The following is an 18,502-nucleotide window of genomic DNA, read 5'->3' on the forward strand; positions in this document are numbered from 1 at the left end:
CTGAACGCAGTGTTTCCCAACCTTTTGATGTTGCAGACCCCTGTAGTGAATGTTAATTCATCGCAGCCCCCATAAAATCCAAAATGGAAATTTCATATTTTACATATCATAAAGTTGAAGTAATAAATTACAATTTTACAACACTAAATGTGTCATTTATGACAATGCAATACTGTTATAAATGGAGATATTCGGAAGAATATGACATATCAATTAGGCCAGGTGTGAGCAACATGATAAGATAAAGTTTAATGAAAATAAACTATCCCACGGACCCCCTTTAAATTACTCGCGGACCTTCGGGGGTCTGCAGACCAAAGGTTGGGGAACACTGTCTTAACGTATCCAGCAGTACCTTTTGTGTGTAACTTAGCTTACTGTGGGTAGACAGCAAGTTCTCTTAATATCTGCATTGAGAAAAAAAAAAAGAAAAAGAAAAATGCATGCATATCATTATAGTAAGTCAGAACTGACACACCTCACATGAACATCCCTCCCCTCCTCCCATGTCATATGCTTCATATGACATTAAATGGAAATGAACTATTTTTGGAGCTGGCATAAGCAGAACCTCAGTGTATGAACATTCTCTGATCCTCAAGTATGACTGCAGTAATTTACCAAAATTTTGGAAGGCAATCACTTCAAGACCATCTTCATCTCAACAACTGTCAACTGCTTTAAATCAAGCCCTCAGGGACACTATGATAAGATGTTAATTTGTACTTTACAATTTTGAAATGCTTCCACAATTACATTTTCTTTTCTGAGGATGCTGATTTGAGATTCAATAAAATATTAGCAGCTCATACATTATAATATTAATTTTGTTTTTTTGCATTGTTGTAAGTAATAGCATGAAATACTTATAATCATCTTATGAGATTAGTTGCTATGAAGAAAATTCGAACATATAAGAAATAACAAACTAGTCTCTTATTGAAAGTGTATGAAAAGAAGAAAAAATTAATTGGATTGGGAGGGATTCTATATATTCTTGAGTACTCATATTCATTTATTTCATGGTATATTTATTTAAAGATAGTTCTGTATTCAATTTTCAATTCCTTTAGACTTACCATAATTTTTTTTTTTTTTTTTTTATCAAACTGGGATATTTCTGAGAGTTTGCTCAAAACAGAAAGTAACGCCTTCTATGCTAAGTACTTATGATTCAAAAGGCTAAATAATGGAGTGGCTAAGAAAAAAAAACATTTTGTAGTAATAATTTTTAATTACTCTTAACTGAACATAACTTATTATTAAAAAGTTATTAATATTTATCACTAGCGTGAACTTTGTTTAAAAATTCTTTGTTATTTTTAATCGCATTGAAAAATTCACTACAATTTAGTTCACTATTAAGTTTGCAGCGCAATACAGCTTTTACTGTTGATTCAGCCATTCTACCTCTTTCTTCAGACCACATGTTATTCATTATTGAGAATATCCTTTCAACAGGTGAAGATGTGCCTGGCAGGCTGAAAATGTATTCTATAATTTGGACAAGATTAGGCAATGAAATGTTCTTTTCTTTGAAATGACTGAATAGTTGTATCCATTTTTCTTCGCAACTTGTATTTTTCAAAATGTCATAGTTTGCTGACCAAAAAGCTTTTGTAATCACCACTTCATCAAACAGTTCATCCATGTTTATTGCATTATTTGCAAGAGTTTCATTAATCTTTTCACCTGAAGCTTCAATTTCCGACCAAGTTAATTCATTGTTGTTTACCCAAGTAAAAGATTCTGCTCCACCAAAACTGTTTTCCCAAAGCTCAATGTAAGAAAGCCATCGGTCATAAAATTTTGTAAACTCTTGTAGTATTGTATTAATATTAATACTTACATTATTTTCCAGTATTCTAAAAAGCTGTTTTGCTTCTTGAGGTATAAATTTATTATCATGCCTTACCTCAAGATTTGTTTTTAATTTTCTAAGTTCAATGACAATATCTGTTGCACTCGCTTTTGTACTTTCCATAATCAAGATAGATTTGTTAAACAATTTGAGTTGCCCGTGCACAAACCACAAATGCATTTCACCACAATCATTATCAAAGAACTGTCATTATCATCACCGGACAGTGTTCTTGTGAAATAAAATATGATTTCAGTCCCTCATAGATTTCAAGTATTCTGTCAATAGCTGGAAGTAGCGAAAGAAAACAGGTGTTGCCATGTTGAAGAAGCTTTTTATACTCTACATCGACAAATTCACAGAACGCTTTTAGTTGAGTGACTCAAACCGTATAAATGTAGAAATATTTATAAATTTTGACTACTAAAGCTTCTATTTCAATTGGTAGAACATCAACTGCAGTTTGAAGACAGTTGTGAATGATGTGAGCACCGCAACCAGTGCCCATAACATTTCTTCCTAGTTCCTTCTTCAACTGACTGTAAATATTGTTTTCTCCTCTCTGTTTTACACCCCCAAAATTGGTATTGCAGTTATTTCCACAAAATCCAATAATTTTTTTTTGTTATATTCTGAGTTTTCATAACTGACATTATATGGATTGTCAGTATTTCTGCAGTTTCACCGGGAATTGATTGAAAGTCTAAAAGTTTAACTTTTACTCCACAATCTGGTGCAAAATACCACACAACACATGGCACAGTTTTAATTTCTTTCCTGTTGGAAGAATCAATTGATATCTTCACAAAATTTGTTTTGTTTAAATCTTCACAAAGTTGCTGAAACAACAGTGGCTCAATCACATTAACATTGACAGCTTCACATTTTGTTCTACCCAGTCTAAACTTTGTTTCAAAAAGCTTTGATATCAATTTAGATGAACAATCGGCAGACTTAAAGCTGAGATTATGAATAGCAACATGAAATGCAAAAGTTGCTTCTTTAGCAGCTATTAAAAATTCTTTGTCACTTGGATCGGCACCTTTAAATTATGACAATATCTTTGAGGAGGTTCCTGCCGCTGCTAGACTAGCCTTATGTTTTGCACATGTCAAGTGATTTTTTATGACCGAACGCCCCATGAGTCACAGAAAATTCTGAAGAGCACTGTTCACATTTCACTTTGTCAATGTGACCACAAACTTTTTTCAAAAACAGATAATCCTTTTTTAATTCATCCGTAAACACACAGTTTCTTTTGTCATTTTGGGATAAAATTAATTTAATGAAGTAAAAAAATCACAAACAACACGCCAAAAAGAAACACCAACTCGCAATCTAAACTGAACTAAGATTGTGCATGCTCAACAACGATTTGAGATGCAACGTACAGGCCAGAATCAAAGTGGGGTATTCGTGTTGCCTAATCGCCATTTTCCGAGGCTGCACTTTTTGTACTGCGTGTATATTCTGCACTTTTAAATTTTTACCAAATAACCGGGACAAAATGACAAACTTGCTGGTACCATACCTTCAAACCGGGACGTATGGTAAGCCTAACTAATCTCATAAGATGATTATAAGTATTTCATGCTATTACTTACAACAATGCAAAAAACAAAATTAATATTATAATGTATGAGCTGCTAATATTTTATTGAATCTCAAATCAGCATCTTCAGAAAAGAAAATGTAATTGTGGAAGCATTTCAAAATTGTAAAGTACAAATTAACATCTTATCATAGTGTCCCTGAGGGCTTGATTTAAAGCAGTTGACAGTTGTTGAGATGAAGATGGTCTTGAAGTGATTGCCTTCCAAAATTTTGGTAAATTACTGCAGTCATACTCGAGGATCAGAGAATAGTTCATTTCTATTTATTGTCATATGAAGCATATGACAATAAATAGAAATCCAAAAATAGTTCATTTCTATTTAATGTCATATGAAGCATATGACATGGGGGGGGAGGATGTTCATGTGAGGTGTGTCAGTTCTGACTTACTATAATGATATGCATGCATTTATTTATTTATTTTATTTATTTTTTTTTTATCCAATGCAGATATTAAGAGAACTTCCTATCTACCCACAGTAAGCTAAGTTACACACAAAAGGTACTGCAGGATACGTTAAGAGACTGTTGGATCTTGGAGTTCTGGTAGACAGGAAGTTGAAGTTAAGGAAGTTGTAGTAAAGACTGCAAATACAACTCAAAGGATAACTGCAGTGCCAAAACAAAAGTAAGATAACGTAGTCTTGCCTCTTAACAAGGCAATGATGACTCACCTACACTACTGTATGCAGATCTGTTCTCCTGATTTCTGAAGTGATGCAGATAAGGAGAAGGCGGTGCAAAGGAGAGTCTTAAAGATGATATAAGGATCACTATGTTTTTCTCTAGTTGATCCTCTGTATGACTGGAATGGCTTGCTTTTGGAGGTGGTGAATGCAGGTAGTGTGAATGAGAAAAGTAATGACAGCTGCTGTGGGTGAGATGTGGCCTCCCTTGAGTTTGTAAGTAGTGTCTATAGAGGAATAAGATCCATAATATTTTGGAATATTCCATAAATTCAGGGAGGTTGAGCATAAGCTGAGCAGTATTTAAAAAAATAATAATAATTTCAAGCCTCTTTCTTATGGTATTAGTGGAATATAATCTATAATCTTGAAAGTTTTTAAATGTGAATCTTATTCCTGAAATGTTTAAAAAATACTGTACATTACTACCATGGATTGGCTAAGGTTTAGATACTATGGTAATCCCACTCTAATGACCAAAGATCTTCATGCCACTTCCAATAAGTAAGTGGGGGATCTCACACCAGAAAAGGAACTTCATCTTCTACTTAAAAACATTTTCAAACATCTGTGCCAACATTGAAATGCATATATGATCCTTTTAAAAGAGTATGCAATTTTTTTCTAATATATTCTGTTTGATTTACTATTTTTCTTTTCAGTAAATATGTACAAAGGAAAATATATACAAAAATTTTTAAAATACTCAAAGTTGAGCAGCTTTCAGAGGTGAACTGTAGACCAAAATATAAAAATATTATACAAGAAAAAATGAAAGCATCTGATAACAAGAACCAAACACTGGAGATTTGGTGACAAACTATAAAGAAAATACTGACTGATTCATCCAGGGGAGCATGGTAAAGTTGTTTGCAAGGATGGAAAAATGACTCCGTGATGGACTCAGTTCTGAAAAAATAAAAATCTGCTCAGAAGTTCTGTGGGTATCGAGACAAAGAAAAGAATGATAAGAACGACACAAAGAAAAGAATGATAAGAACATTAGCATAACCAGCTTTCACATATGGAAGTGAGACCTGGGTATTCAAGAAAAAAGTAAGACAACAGTTAATGACCTTTGAAATGTGCTGCTATAAGAGAGCTCTGAAAATCTCATGGACAGATTACACAACAAATACAGATGTTCTACAGAGAATGAAAATACAGAGATCATTATTACAGGAAATGATCCAGAGAAAGATGAGATTGGCAGTACATGTACTGAGAGGTTCAGCAGGACTTTCCCATAATTTTTCCTTTTAACAATTTTAAAAGGAAAAATTATGGGAAAAGGATCAAGAGGTAAAAAACGAAGGATATGGTTTGAAGATATAAGATCATGGACAGGATCACATGGCTGTGCAGAAATAAAAAGGAAAGCCACCAACAGAGAGAACTGATAGGACATGGTGCTGCATCCTCTCACTGAGGAAGCTACATGATGATGGACTCCAAAAGTTAAAGAGGCATTTTACCTCTTTAACTTAAGAAATCTTGGAAAAGAAGAATCCTTATAAATCCTAGCAAGTAATTCATCATATGCTCTGAATGAATACAGGGAAAAACATAACAAAACAAAGCAATATGTATAATTAGTTATACAAAAATAGTGGAAAGACTGGCAAGTCTGCATAGCACCACTTGCACAGGGGGGAGGACTATGAAATGCTCTACAGATATAAATGGACACTGCAGCTTTGTCTGGTCCTAAATCTGTTTAGCTGGCTCCAGAAGATCTGACAGTTTGATCTGTGATAAGGTACTAGTTTATAATTTGTAGTTCAGTCCAGTCTTCTTTACTTGTCCTGAGGACTATCATCTCGTGTTTCCATGAGCAAGATTGGAGATCTGGAAATAAGGCGGCAAGTTGGATGTGGAAAATATAGATGTATGGGAAGGTTGATGATAATTCTAATTTTATTTCTTTCTTTCATGATAGCTTCTCTTCTGAAGCTTGCAGGAGTGATGTGGTAGAAGACAGGTGACCATGGGAGAGGAGTAGACCTTAAGGTACCAGAGATGATTCTCACTGTTGTGTTCAGCTGTGTATCCACAAGAGTCATGACTTCTGCTCCAGATTGGCAAGCAATGCTCTGCACTGAGAAGACAAGAGTCATGGCTGTAGTTCTAAATGTCAAAACATTACAATCCCAAGTTATACTTGTGAGCTTGTTTATAATATTATAAACAATATTATATTATAAAATTGTTCTTGGCAGATATCTTTCAATTTTTTTTTTCCCCACTCTCAATCTCCAATTGATCTTTCATCATTCACTACCTTTGGATTCTAGCTGCAGAAAAATTTGGAAAAATTCACATGGTTGCTTTTGACATTCCTAAGGCATCTGATGAGGTCTAGCAGCAGCCTAGTCTACCTTCTATCCTTTGTAGTTGGGCTACAGCTTCTTCTCAGGTTGTTTGCTACTACATGTCATAGTAGATGATTTCCTCTCCTCAGATTTATCCACCAAAGCAGAAGTACCCAGGGCTATGTACTTTCATACACTCTCTTAATCCTGAACATAAATGACCTACTCTCACTGACTACAAATCCTAGCAGGTGGGATAGCATGCCCATAAAGAGATGTAAAACCTTCTAAATCATTTTCATCTGGATCTCCATATACATAGAAATTCCAACTATACACCTCAATGTTTCCTTTACATTACTATGCAAACAAGGTACAATGAATTAATGTGTGCATTCTTTTTACTAAAAGAGCTCATCTAGAAAATAATAACCATAATAATAATTATGACAAACCTTTCCACCAGAAGTACCAGGAGAACTCTGAGATGCTGCTGAGAAAAATGCTAAGAAAAAAGAATAAAAAAATTATTTACTTATTTATCAAAAAGAAAAGAAACCAAGTAACTGAAAATTAAAGTAATTGAAGAAACAAACCATAATACTTTGAATAATATCAGGAGTATAATGAATTATAATGACTAGTTGACTAATTATAACTATCAGTAATAAATAATTTAATTTCTCAAATAGATATATCTACAAATTGCTACCTAAAAAAAAAAAAAAGGGAACTGACATAGCAAAAAAATTAGAATGCAAAACTTGCAGCATTCAAACTCAGACAATGAAGTTCAAAACAATGAAATTGATGTTCAATTTATAATAAATTTAGTTTAATCCTTTATCCAAGTGTAAGCAAACAAAGTTTGCACCTGAAGTATCTTCAGGACTGAGGCAATTCGTGGTAAAGGTGGACCAAGTTTTCATCACTCCTTGTCTTAGTATCTCCCATTGTGCTTTGCATTATGGGAGATACTAAGACAAGGAGTCTTTGCAGACATGTATAATGCTATGCATTAATGGAAGGGCCACTACCCAGACCCAGAGATGGTGATACTAAGGTGGAAGCAATGGAGAAGTCATATTTACTATACGAGTTGCCAAAAGGTGTCTCACCTTATTATTAATTTACTCTGGATTTAGAGAAAGATGTTGAAAGTTTTTTCCCACTTGGTTAGACTATTATAAATTTAGTTTAATCCTTTATCCAAGTGTAAGCAAACAAAGTTTGGCCTGAAGTATCTTCAGGACTGAGGCAACTCGTGGTAAAGGTGGACCAATCTCTCATCACTCCTTGTCTTAGTATCTCCCATAATGCAAAGCACATTTCCTTGCAAACATGTATAATGCTATGCATTAAGGTAAAGGCCATTACCAAGACCGGCTTCGACCTTTATTGAGGTCTCATCAGTGGGAATCAGACCCAGAGATGGTGATATTAAGGTGGAAGCAATGGAGAAGTCATATTTACCTATACAAGTTGCCAAAAGGTGTCTCACTAAACCACTCACAACCAAGTGGGAAAAAACTTTCGACATCTTTCTCTAAATCCAGAGCAAATTAATAATAAGGTGAGACACCTTTAGGCAACTCGTATAGGTAAATATGACTTCTCCATTGCTTCCACCTTAGTATCAGCATCTCTGGGTCTGGCTCCCGCTGACGAGACCTCAATTAAGGTCGAACCCGGTCTGGGTAGTGGCCCTTCCCTTAATGCGTAGTATTATACATGTCTGCAAGGAGATGTGCTTTGCATTATGGGAGATATTCAGACGAGTGATGAGAGCTTGGTCCACCTTTACCATGAGTTGCCTCAGTCCTGAAGATATTTCAGGTGCAAACTTTGTTTGCTTACACCTGGATAAAGGATTAAACTAAATTTATTATAGTCTAACCAAGTGGGGAAATAACTTTCACAATGTTCAATTTATTTATGATGAATATTAGAGAAGTCTGGTTACATTAACCAAGCATTGTTAACCAAATCCCTTTATTTACATTTCCCAGCCTGATGGTTTCAATGAATATATATACCTGCAAAGATTTGAGGGAATTCAAACTCTTCAGAAGAAAGGCCTGGTCACTGGTAATGTAAAATTGGGCAATGAATTTCATTACTCAGTTTAATACTTTGATTTTCTTTCTACAAGCAGCCAAACACTATGTTGCAGAAGTCTAGAACTAAACACAACAGAAGAATAGAGATGTAAACCTTTCTTCATTTCAAGGGCATAGCATGAAAGCAGCTATTTTGCAACCTGGCCAATGGACAGCATAATGAATCAAACTCGGTGCTTTATTTTTTTTTAAAAAAGAAAAAAAAAAACAGGCGCCAGTACTCATTCTTTGCAAGCAGGAAAAAGTAAAAATCAAAAGGATACGAAAAGGAAATTAAAAAATTATTTTCTGATATTGTTACTTTATAGTGTGATAATGTTTCTGAATATGAATGAAAATTAAGCATATAACACATAGTTTTAAAAAAATACAATAAATTCTCTAATGCTCTTTATTTCCCAAGTGCATTTAGCCCTAACTAATTTTCTGAACTAGTGAGGAACCAATCTCCATCCTTCAGGCTTTATTGATAGGGAGCCTTAACTATCAATAAACCAAAACTTTTCAGGAGAGTATAGCAGACAACTGCTGCCATCTCACAGCCCTAAATCTTGACACTTGTATTACTATCTGTAATAGTGCATTAATTTTATTGAGATGTAGTGCTAAAAACTCGCATTTCTGGGAGGGGGAACTCTACTTACCTGTGTGTGAGACTGACTAATTCAGGAAGTGATTGAAGAAAGGATTAGAAAAAGATCCTCTAATTGGTGACTAAAATCAAACTTCGAGCAATGACTGTAAATGCCATTTCCACAGGGCTCAACAGACTTCAGCATAGTTTATGAAAGATAAATTTATTGCACAAGTATATAAAAAATAAGTAAAATGGATGGGATTATTTTTAATATAAAAATTCCAATAAGCCGACTTCTTTCTTTACTGTTTGTATCTACTGTTAAATGACATTTCCAAAGCAGCAGCAGCCAGAAATCAACATATTTTATTGGATCGAAATGTGCCATCAGTGGACCTACAATTTTAACAAACAGTAGTGAAGACAGTGTTTTTGTTATCACCAAATCTCTGGTTGGGTTGACGATCGTCACTTGTGAATTATTCACTTGTTGAAAGTGTTATCATAGTGAGTGTTCATCAAATGTTTCAATTTTCCTGAAAACATCTTTTCAATTAGGTATTTTTGGAATGCAAGACTTTCATTTAACTGAAGCCTAATTGACAATTTTCTAACTTCACTAACTAACTTAACTTCACCAAATGTTATCACTTTAGAGCATCCTTAGGCCACCATTTCCTATCAAGTACTCAAGCATATGGTGTTAAATCAGCACTTTTCTATCAAGCAGCCTGTCTTTCTATTGAATATTTCAAAATTTAGAAGCTTTTGGATTCAATGGAAAATGATTTCTGTATCTATCCCATGAGGTGAAGTGAAACTTCTTGAAATCATAGATTTCTGGCAGCTTTGATGGCTAATTTGTAACATTTTCTTGACACCATTTCTCTTTCATGAAAAAGTTGTACAACTTTATAAAAAAAAATAAAATAAAAATAAAATTCACCCTGCATAGATCTATATCACATTCTTCAAGTCCAAACTCAAATCTAATAACTCTTGAGCATCACACATTAAACCTAAGTCTAATACAAAGTTTGTAGTTGTAATTTTTCTATAGTTTTTCATACATGCATCTGGTTCAATTTGAATCATTCTTCGCTTATTCCAAACACTGAAACAGACCAAAAACTTGGTGCTACCCACTGAATGCTTAAAATTCTTCCAATTTTTAATATCAAGTGAGTTTTCAATTCTCTGATATTATGTGATGATGCACTACACATAAAAGTTTGTCAATAAATAATTTAAATCGATTGATACCTGAAATGGATTTCGTAGTATTGCTAATTGATAGTAGTTCTAATCAATAATAAATTTAGTTTAATCTTTTATCCAAGCGTAAGCAAACAAAGTTTGTGCCTAAAAATATCTTCAGGACTGAGGTAAGGTGGTACAACACTTACCTTAACATAGGTAAGTGTTGTACCACAACCATACCTACAACATAGGTAAATATGACCACTCCTATTGCTTCTGCCTTAGTATCACCACTTTTGGGCCTGCCTCCCACTGACGAGACCTCAATAAAAGTCGAAACCAGTATGGGTAGTGGCCCTTACCGTAATGCATAGGACATTATACATGTCCGCAAGGAGATGTGCTTTGCATTATAGGAGATGCCGAGACAAGGAGTGATGAGAGCTTGGTCCACCTTTGCTGCGAGTTGCCAACACCTGTTGGCAACTCACAGTCCCTCAGTCCTGAAGATATTTTCAGGTGCAAACTTTGTTTGCTTACACTTGGATAAAGGATTAAACTAAATTTATTATAGTCTAACCAAGTGCAAAATAAACTTCCAAATTCTAATCAATTATTAGCACATTGCTACACAATTAATAAAGGGAATTTTTCTTTTGGTTTGGAACAGCACTCTTACAAACCAACATAATTGCTGTATCATCATATGTTTTCAATCATACTGTATGAATGAAGATAATCGAGGAGAGAATCAAATATCCCTTTTACAGTAATGCTTTCGAGTTCAATCAAGTCTAAAAACAAAGTTAGGGCTGAGCTCATTCCACAGTCCAAAAAACGTTCGAGTGTACGAAGTATACAACAAAGTGATTTGTTGCTCAATGTATTAATTTATTAATGATGAATGAAATTTTAATGTTTGGCATAAGGATTTTATTAGCCAAATCTTTTCTCATTTCATCTATACTAGTAACTACATTAGTAGTTATAAGTAGTGATGAAAGATTTTAATACAGTTCAATTCTCAAGTTATAATGACTGGTAATTAGTTTACGGAATTAACAACGTATATAAAGTATATTAATTAAAGGTAACTTTAATAAATAACTTCTATATTTCGGCAACGTCAAGTTGCCATCTTCAGGAACATAAAGATATGGTATGTGCACGCAGGCACTAACAAAAGCAAATGAGGAAGAAAGTAAGAAACTAATATTGTTCCTAAAGTCCTAATGGTGCCCTCTGGTGGGCTAATTTGGTTGACTTGACAGTTGGGCTGAAGTTCTCAAAATGTAAGTCTCCCAAATTTGGGGTAGTTTCATGCACCCAAATTTGTTGAGGTTAGGAACGTTTTTTAGAGCTGCTAAAGATTCCTTGAATAATCTTTTGTATTTAAACTTGCTGCGGTGTATTATTTTTGTTTTCTTCCAACGAATTCTATGGTAGGTATCTAAGGCAACACATCATCCACATAACGAAGCGAAATAGTGGGTTTTTGTGGGGCGGAGTTCAAGGCTTTCTCTTCAAAGGTCTCCATAAAGAAATTGGCCAAGGGTGGGGAAAGTGGTGAACCCATGGCTGTCCCCTCTATCTGTTTGTAGAACTTTCCTTGCCAAACGAAATAGCCTGAGTTCATTGTGAACTGAAATAGGGCCGAGATATCAGGAGGAAACTTGGCTTGGATGAGCTCTAGGGTTTCTAGAGCTCAGCTTAGTACTAGACTGTACTACTTACCTCCCCATTCAATATAATCCTACCAGTTCTCAGATTAGAACTCTCCACAGACTCCTTAAGAAAGTCACTTCTTGGCCTGTGCAAGTCACTAACAAAGTAAAACCTTATAACTCTAGACCCCCCCCCCCCGATTATATGGACTCCCAAAAATACATAAACAAAATGTGCCATTACGTCCCATAGTGGATGGCATTGATTCCCCACATATAAATTAGCCAAACATTTAGCCAAAACGCTCACACACTATACTGGCAACACACCATCACACATAAAAAACTCGGCCCACTTTAAAGCCAGTGTAGAAAACCTCTCACTCCAACACACTGACATAATGGTCAGTTTTGACGTCTCTTCCCTATTCACTAATGTCCCACTCAAAGAAACCCTAGAGCTCATCCAAGCCAAGTTTCCTCCCGATATCTCAGCCCTATTTCCGTTCACAATGAATTCAGGCTATTTAGTTTGGCAAGGAAAGTTCTACAAACAGATAGAGGGGACAGCCATGGGTTCACCACTTTCTCCACCCTTGGCCAATTTCTTTATGGAGACATTTGAAGAGAAAGCCTTAAACTCCACCCCACAAAAACCCACTATCTGGCTTCGTTACGTGGATGATGTGTTCGCTATTTGGCCACATGGCTCAGGCTCACTCCACTCCTTCCTAACACACTTAAACAACCAACACCCTAGAGTCCAGTTCACCTTAGAAAAAGAGGAAAACAACACCCTCCCCCTTCCTAGACACTTTAATCACCCGCCAGCTTGATGGATCTTTGGTTACAGAAAACCCACCCATACTGGCAGATACATTCACCAGCAATTCCCCCCCCCCCTCACAACAATATGGGGTTATAAAAACACTATATAACAGGGCAAAATTAATCTGCTCAGATGACAAGGCCCTAACTACTGAACTAAACCACATCCACAACACTTTCTTAGCCAATGGCTATAACCCCCAAAAAATCCAAAAAATACTCAAACCAGTAAACCACAACCCCCCTCCACAATAAAGATTACACCAAATCTATTTGATTCCTGTCAATGACGTGAGGAGCTAAAGGATCTTCCTCAGCCATAGCCAAGTTAGCTGGTCTTGGGCATGGGCAACAGGGTCCCCCCCCAGTATATCTGGGGTTTTTCATCCCGCAAGCAGGAAAACTGGCCCTGTAAACACACATGGATTACAGTCATGAATATTGCTCTTAGGGGATGCGGCAGAGGAGTAGCGAACTAGCTGTATTAATACACCAGTAACCCCTCGTTAGGAGGGGACTCAACCCGTCCTAGGACAGATGAGAAGGATAGGAGGAGGAGGAGGATGAATGTATGAACATATATTTTCGGCAGCTTCTTTCAAACAACATTCATATACTCTCCTATCATAACCCCACTCCATACTACAAATATTAAAATTCTGCCCAAAAATCTCTGAAGGTTTCTAATCCCTGAATTGCAGCAATAACCTGAGCAAAACTATTTCTTAAATAACATGCCTTGAAGACAGCAATAATATCCTGGTCCATGAGTTGCAGGGTCACCTTAAATGGAGTGTAAAAAATTTTTACTGTTTTTAATTTTTCACAAGATAAACTTGATAAACACGGATTTTTAAGGGCTCTTTCCCAACTTCTACAAGCTGTTTTAGAGCAGCTTTATGTCCTGCCATTTCCTTCCAAAAATTTCTCTCTCAAAGGTGGTAACTGGTGTTGTCTACTTTTTCCAAAATCGGTAACTTCATGGTTCGCCCAATTCTTAGAAATCTTCAAAATCTTCATGCCTATCTCTTCTTTTCCACTCCAAGAGTTTCAAATCTTTGACATAATGTACATCCAAGTCTCTTATTTTGGATAATTTAGCCAATGTTTCAAACAGAAGTCATTTTATTGAACAACAACAGTCCATTCCAGAAACCTGACTGGTCATTTATACCAGTCATTCTTACTTTCCAATCACAACACTGCACCTAATAATAAAAATAAACTAGATTGCAATAAAACTGTAGCCATTCCATACATTAAGAGATATTATATAAAATAAACAGAATACTGCACAAATACATCTCAGATGAAAATGCACTGCACTCTCACATTAGCAATTCCAGAGGCAAAAGTATCAGGAGTATGTAGTTGGAGACAGGAGTGGAAAAAAAGTATGCTAATACATGAGAGGTAATTCCTACTATGCTACCAAATGGACAAATCTAAATTTGACTTCAGAAGTCTGGTGTGCCTGCTGGCAGCAGACTATGTGCACTCTGTCTTGTTGCGTCACTATTAATGTCCCGTCAAAGAGTCTATCTCCACACAATGCATGTCCCACTCTATCCTTCCATCTAATCATAAATGAACCAATACTGAAACACATAAACATTACCAGTAACACTGAAATTAAAATACACATCTCTCAAAACCAATCCAAACAACAAAGATGGACCAAGAATATATAAATCATGCCAGAATCCCCACAAACTCACTTTTACATCCACTTTACCAACATGTGTGGCATAAACACCAACGTAAATGATGTTCATCATCACTCACAGTTGTTCAAATTAGATCTCATACTCTTTACATAAACTCAAATTGCAGTGACATCAACTACTGTCCACTTCAATGTCCAAATGACACACTTCATGATTTCTTTTTCCACAAGGGTAGCTTTGTGAGACCTGACGTTGCTTGCCAGTGAATGGATATTTAGAATCCTCTACTTTTACCTGCTCTGTCACAAAGTTTCCTTGTCAAAAATAGTAACATTCATTTGCTGCATTTACTGGCCTCAAAACTGAAAACCACTCTACCTCTTCTTCTTCTCTATGAAGGTCAAGCATCTGCAGTCCAGTTAGGCAGTGAAATCATCTTCCTTAGGCGACTATAACATAACTCAAACTGACTTCCTTTTCAAACACTGGCAACAAATCTGCAGTGACCGCATGCAAATCACAAACTGACCTATGCGAATTGATCATAAATCTTTTTGCTCTCCCAACAATCAGTTCTTCCTTCAAATATATCGCAGAAGTCACTTTTCCTATTAGTAACTTGTTCTCAATCTTGTGCAAGTCTCTCATAAAATGCCCTTCCTCTAACCACTTCTAACTTCATGTCTTTTGGCACTACATAAGTACCAAGTGAACATGAATTTCAGAATTTCTAATCTTCCTTTCTGTGATCTGATTATTGCTTCCACTCTTCTAATCTAAGCACCTGCTCTGAGAAAATCACAGAAATCGCCAGCATAAACATCTTCATTTCCAAATTCTATCCAAAATCCTAATCACTTTCTATGCACTAGTTTAACAAAAAATACACCAAAACAGTTGAAGAAAAAATCTCACCTTACTGCAGGTAATTTGCATCGAGAACTCCAACTACATACTCAGCCCAAGCTGAAACATGTAATAAATGCAAAAAAAAAAAAAAAAATCATCAGCAAATCTAAATTTGACTTCAGAAAGGTAAATAGCAGAAAACTTGCCTCTTGTCCAAATGGAATCTATGCCTTCAGGTCCCTTGGAAAAGCCATCCAAACCTTTGCTCATGTGAACTTCCATCCCTCTCTCATCAAGATGGCATCACTACTACAGCATCCAAAGATAAAACTGACCTACTAGCATCATTCTTTTATGCCAACTTCTGTACAGATGACCAAGACAAATTGCCTCCTATCATAACTAAATCTCAGCACTGTTTGCCTCCTGAGGTTCTGTCAGCAAAACGACATCAGAAGAATACTAAATAACTTAGACATTAAAGAAGTCTTCTGGTGTTGACATATCTCAACCTGTACTCAAATACCGTGCTTCAGATATAACACCTGTCCTGTATATCATCTCTACAATCTTCTATGCAGAAGTGGCACAGTTAGTAGCATTCATTTATTGCATTTACTGATCTCTAACCACTGATAACCACTCACTCCTCTTCATGTTCCATGAAATTCGACCATCTGCCGTCCCCTATCCAAACCCTGGTTCTCCAAATGATGTGCCAAGGCTGTTCAAATGAAAAATCAGGCATACCACAACTGGCTCAAATTAGGAACCCCATCCTCCTTCAGTGCCTATACTGAAGCCTGAAACAGATACAAAAAATTATCAATGATTTCAAAACAGAATTTGAAGAGGCAAAAAGCAGGAAACTTGCAGCCTGTCCTAGTGGCAGCCATGCCTTTTGGTCTCTTGCCAAAGCAATTAGTTGCATCTTTTCTCCTACACTACTCCTACCCTATCATACCCAGATGGCTCAATTGCAACATCACCCACAGAAAAAGCTAATCTCCTAGTTTCACACTTTGCACGCATAACTCCAATGCATGCATAACTGACAATGGTAAATGCCCCAGTCATTCCAACTGCCCAACATACAATGCCCCCTATATCCTTTTGCCAGAAAGAGATCATAAACCTGTTGTCAAAATTAGACACAAAAAAAAGCTCCTGGCCCTGATGGCATTCCTCCAATTGTCCTGAAGGTCTGTGCAGCAGAACTGACTCCTATCCTATGCGGTCTGTACATACTCTCTTACTCCACTGATACATATCCTAAAGCCTGGAAATTGGCCTATATTCAACCCATTCCTAAAAAGGGTGACAAATCGCTGACATCTAACTACCGCCCTATCTCACTCACTCACTTCAATCTTATCTAAAGTGATGGAGAAAACCATCAATTCTCAACTCCTACTGTATCTTGAAGGTACCCAGCTATTAAGCGACCACCAGTACGGATTCCGTCGATGCCGATCAACAGGTGATCTGTTTTCATATATCACCCATCTCTGGACATATACCATGGAAAAATTTGGCGAATCCCAAGTAGTTGCACTTGATATCTCTAAAGCCTTTGACTGGATCTGGCACAAAGGCTTACTAAGCAAACTGCAATCATTTCGACTGTCTCAGGACTTCTGCAGATGGATTGCCAGCTTTCTGTCTGGACGCACACTATGTGTGATGGTAGATGGCTCCTTATCCTCCCACCATCCAACTAATGCTGGAATCCCACAAGGTTCAGTTCTCTCACCAACCCTCTTCCTTCTGTATATCAATGACCTACTTCAGTTGACCACCAACTCAATACACAGTTTTGCAGATGACAGCACATTGCATTCCTCCCTTTCATTTGATAAACCTTACCCTACACAACTTACTTCAACCCACAGAACATCAACCACAACTTCCCTTAATTCGGACCTCCAAGCCATCCTCCAATGGGGCTCAGATAACTTCGTTAACTTCAACACTAGTAAAACCCAGTTCTGTCTTATTTCCCACAAAAAAGAACCATTTTCCCCCCTAGTATTATTTTTGATAACACTCAAATTCCCAGAAGATGAAATTTTTCTTCTCGGAATTACCTTGACATCAGGCGTCTCCTGGTATGAACACATTACAACCATTGCATCCTCAGCTTCCAAAAAACTAGGATTTCTCTTTCGCTCAAGACATTACTTCACTTCAAAACAGCTATTAACCTTGTACAAATCACAAATCCGCCCAGCTATCAAATACTGTTCTCAAATTTGGAGTGGGGTCCAAAAAGCTCCCTCAAAATGCTTGACTCAATACAGAGGAGAGCAATTAGACTGATAAATGATCCATCTCTTACCAACTCACTCCTCACCACTTTCACATTGATGTTTAGTCTCTGCAATTTGTATATTCTATAAATATTTCCATGGAAAATGTTCATCTGAAACAGCATCAATAATTCCACCACACTGTACTACACCATCGGAACACGTACAGCTGCTGCCCAACATCCTTTCACAGTACACCTTGAAACCCACAGAACAAGTTTCTTTTCCTTCTCCTTCATCCCTGCTACTGCTGTACTGGGGAACAGTCTTTCCCCCTGATGTATTTCCCAAGGAATACAACATACAGGATTTTAAATCGAATGTCAACAAGTTTCTCCTTTCCTATCCCACAACCCATATACGGTACTAGAGTACTATAGGTTGACCAGCCAACCTCTCGTATATGGGCCCAACATAAAAAAAATATAAATAAATAAATTAAAAATATCTGCAATCCAGCTATCCAAATAGTGAGGTCATCCTCAACATCCACTATTATAACACCACCAACCAAGCTGAATGAGAAACAGAAGCTTCTGCTTAAAGTAATGACCTAACACAAATCATACATCTACCTACTTGAATTCCTGATAACTTTCTTCACACTTCAAATATGCTAGATCTCTTTTTGGCCAGTTCTCCTTCCAGATACACTTCCCCTCAGCAACTCAGACCACAATCTTGTACAATGCTCCTATTTCACAGAACATCCCCTCTTCTAATCATTCCTAACCTTGCATTCTCTGGCACTACAAAAGAGCAATTGGGATGGCCTCCAGAATTTCTACTCCTTTACTTGGTCTGACTCTTGCTTC

The 18,502-nt window shown here is 36.5% G+C and overlaps 1 protein-coding gene across 2 annotated transcripts in view; it reads right to left on the reverse strand.

Annotated features, from left to right (window-relative positions):
• Window positions 1–18,502, reverse strand: part of Pms2 (mismatch repair endonuclease PMS2) — a 272,119-nt gene that overhangs the window by 102,919 nt on the left and 150,698 nt on the right. For both annotated transcript variants that reach the window (XM_090407693.1, XM_090407694.1), the window contains exon 13: window positions 6,929–6,978. In XM_090407693.1, the coding sequence (XP_090263819.1) occupies window positions 6,929–6,978 (50 nt within the window). The remainder of the gene's footprint in view (window positions 1–6,928; window positions 6,979–18,502) is intronic.

Source organism: Typopeltis vanoorti, chromosome 17 (assembly GCF_054136105.1).
Source record: "Typopeltis vanoorti isolate ZY-2024b chromosome 17, IOZ_Tvanoo_1.0, whole genome shotgun sequence".
Classification (NCBI taxonomy): domain Eukaryota; kingdom Metazoa; phylum Arthropoda; class Arachnida; order Uropygi; family Thelyphonidae; genus Typopeltis; species Typopeltis vanoorti.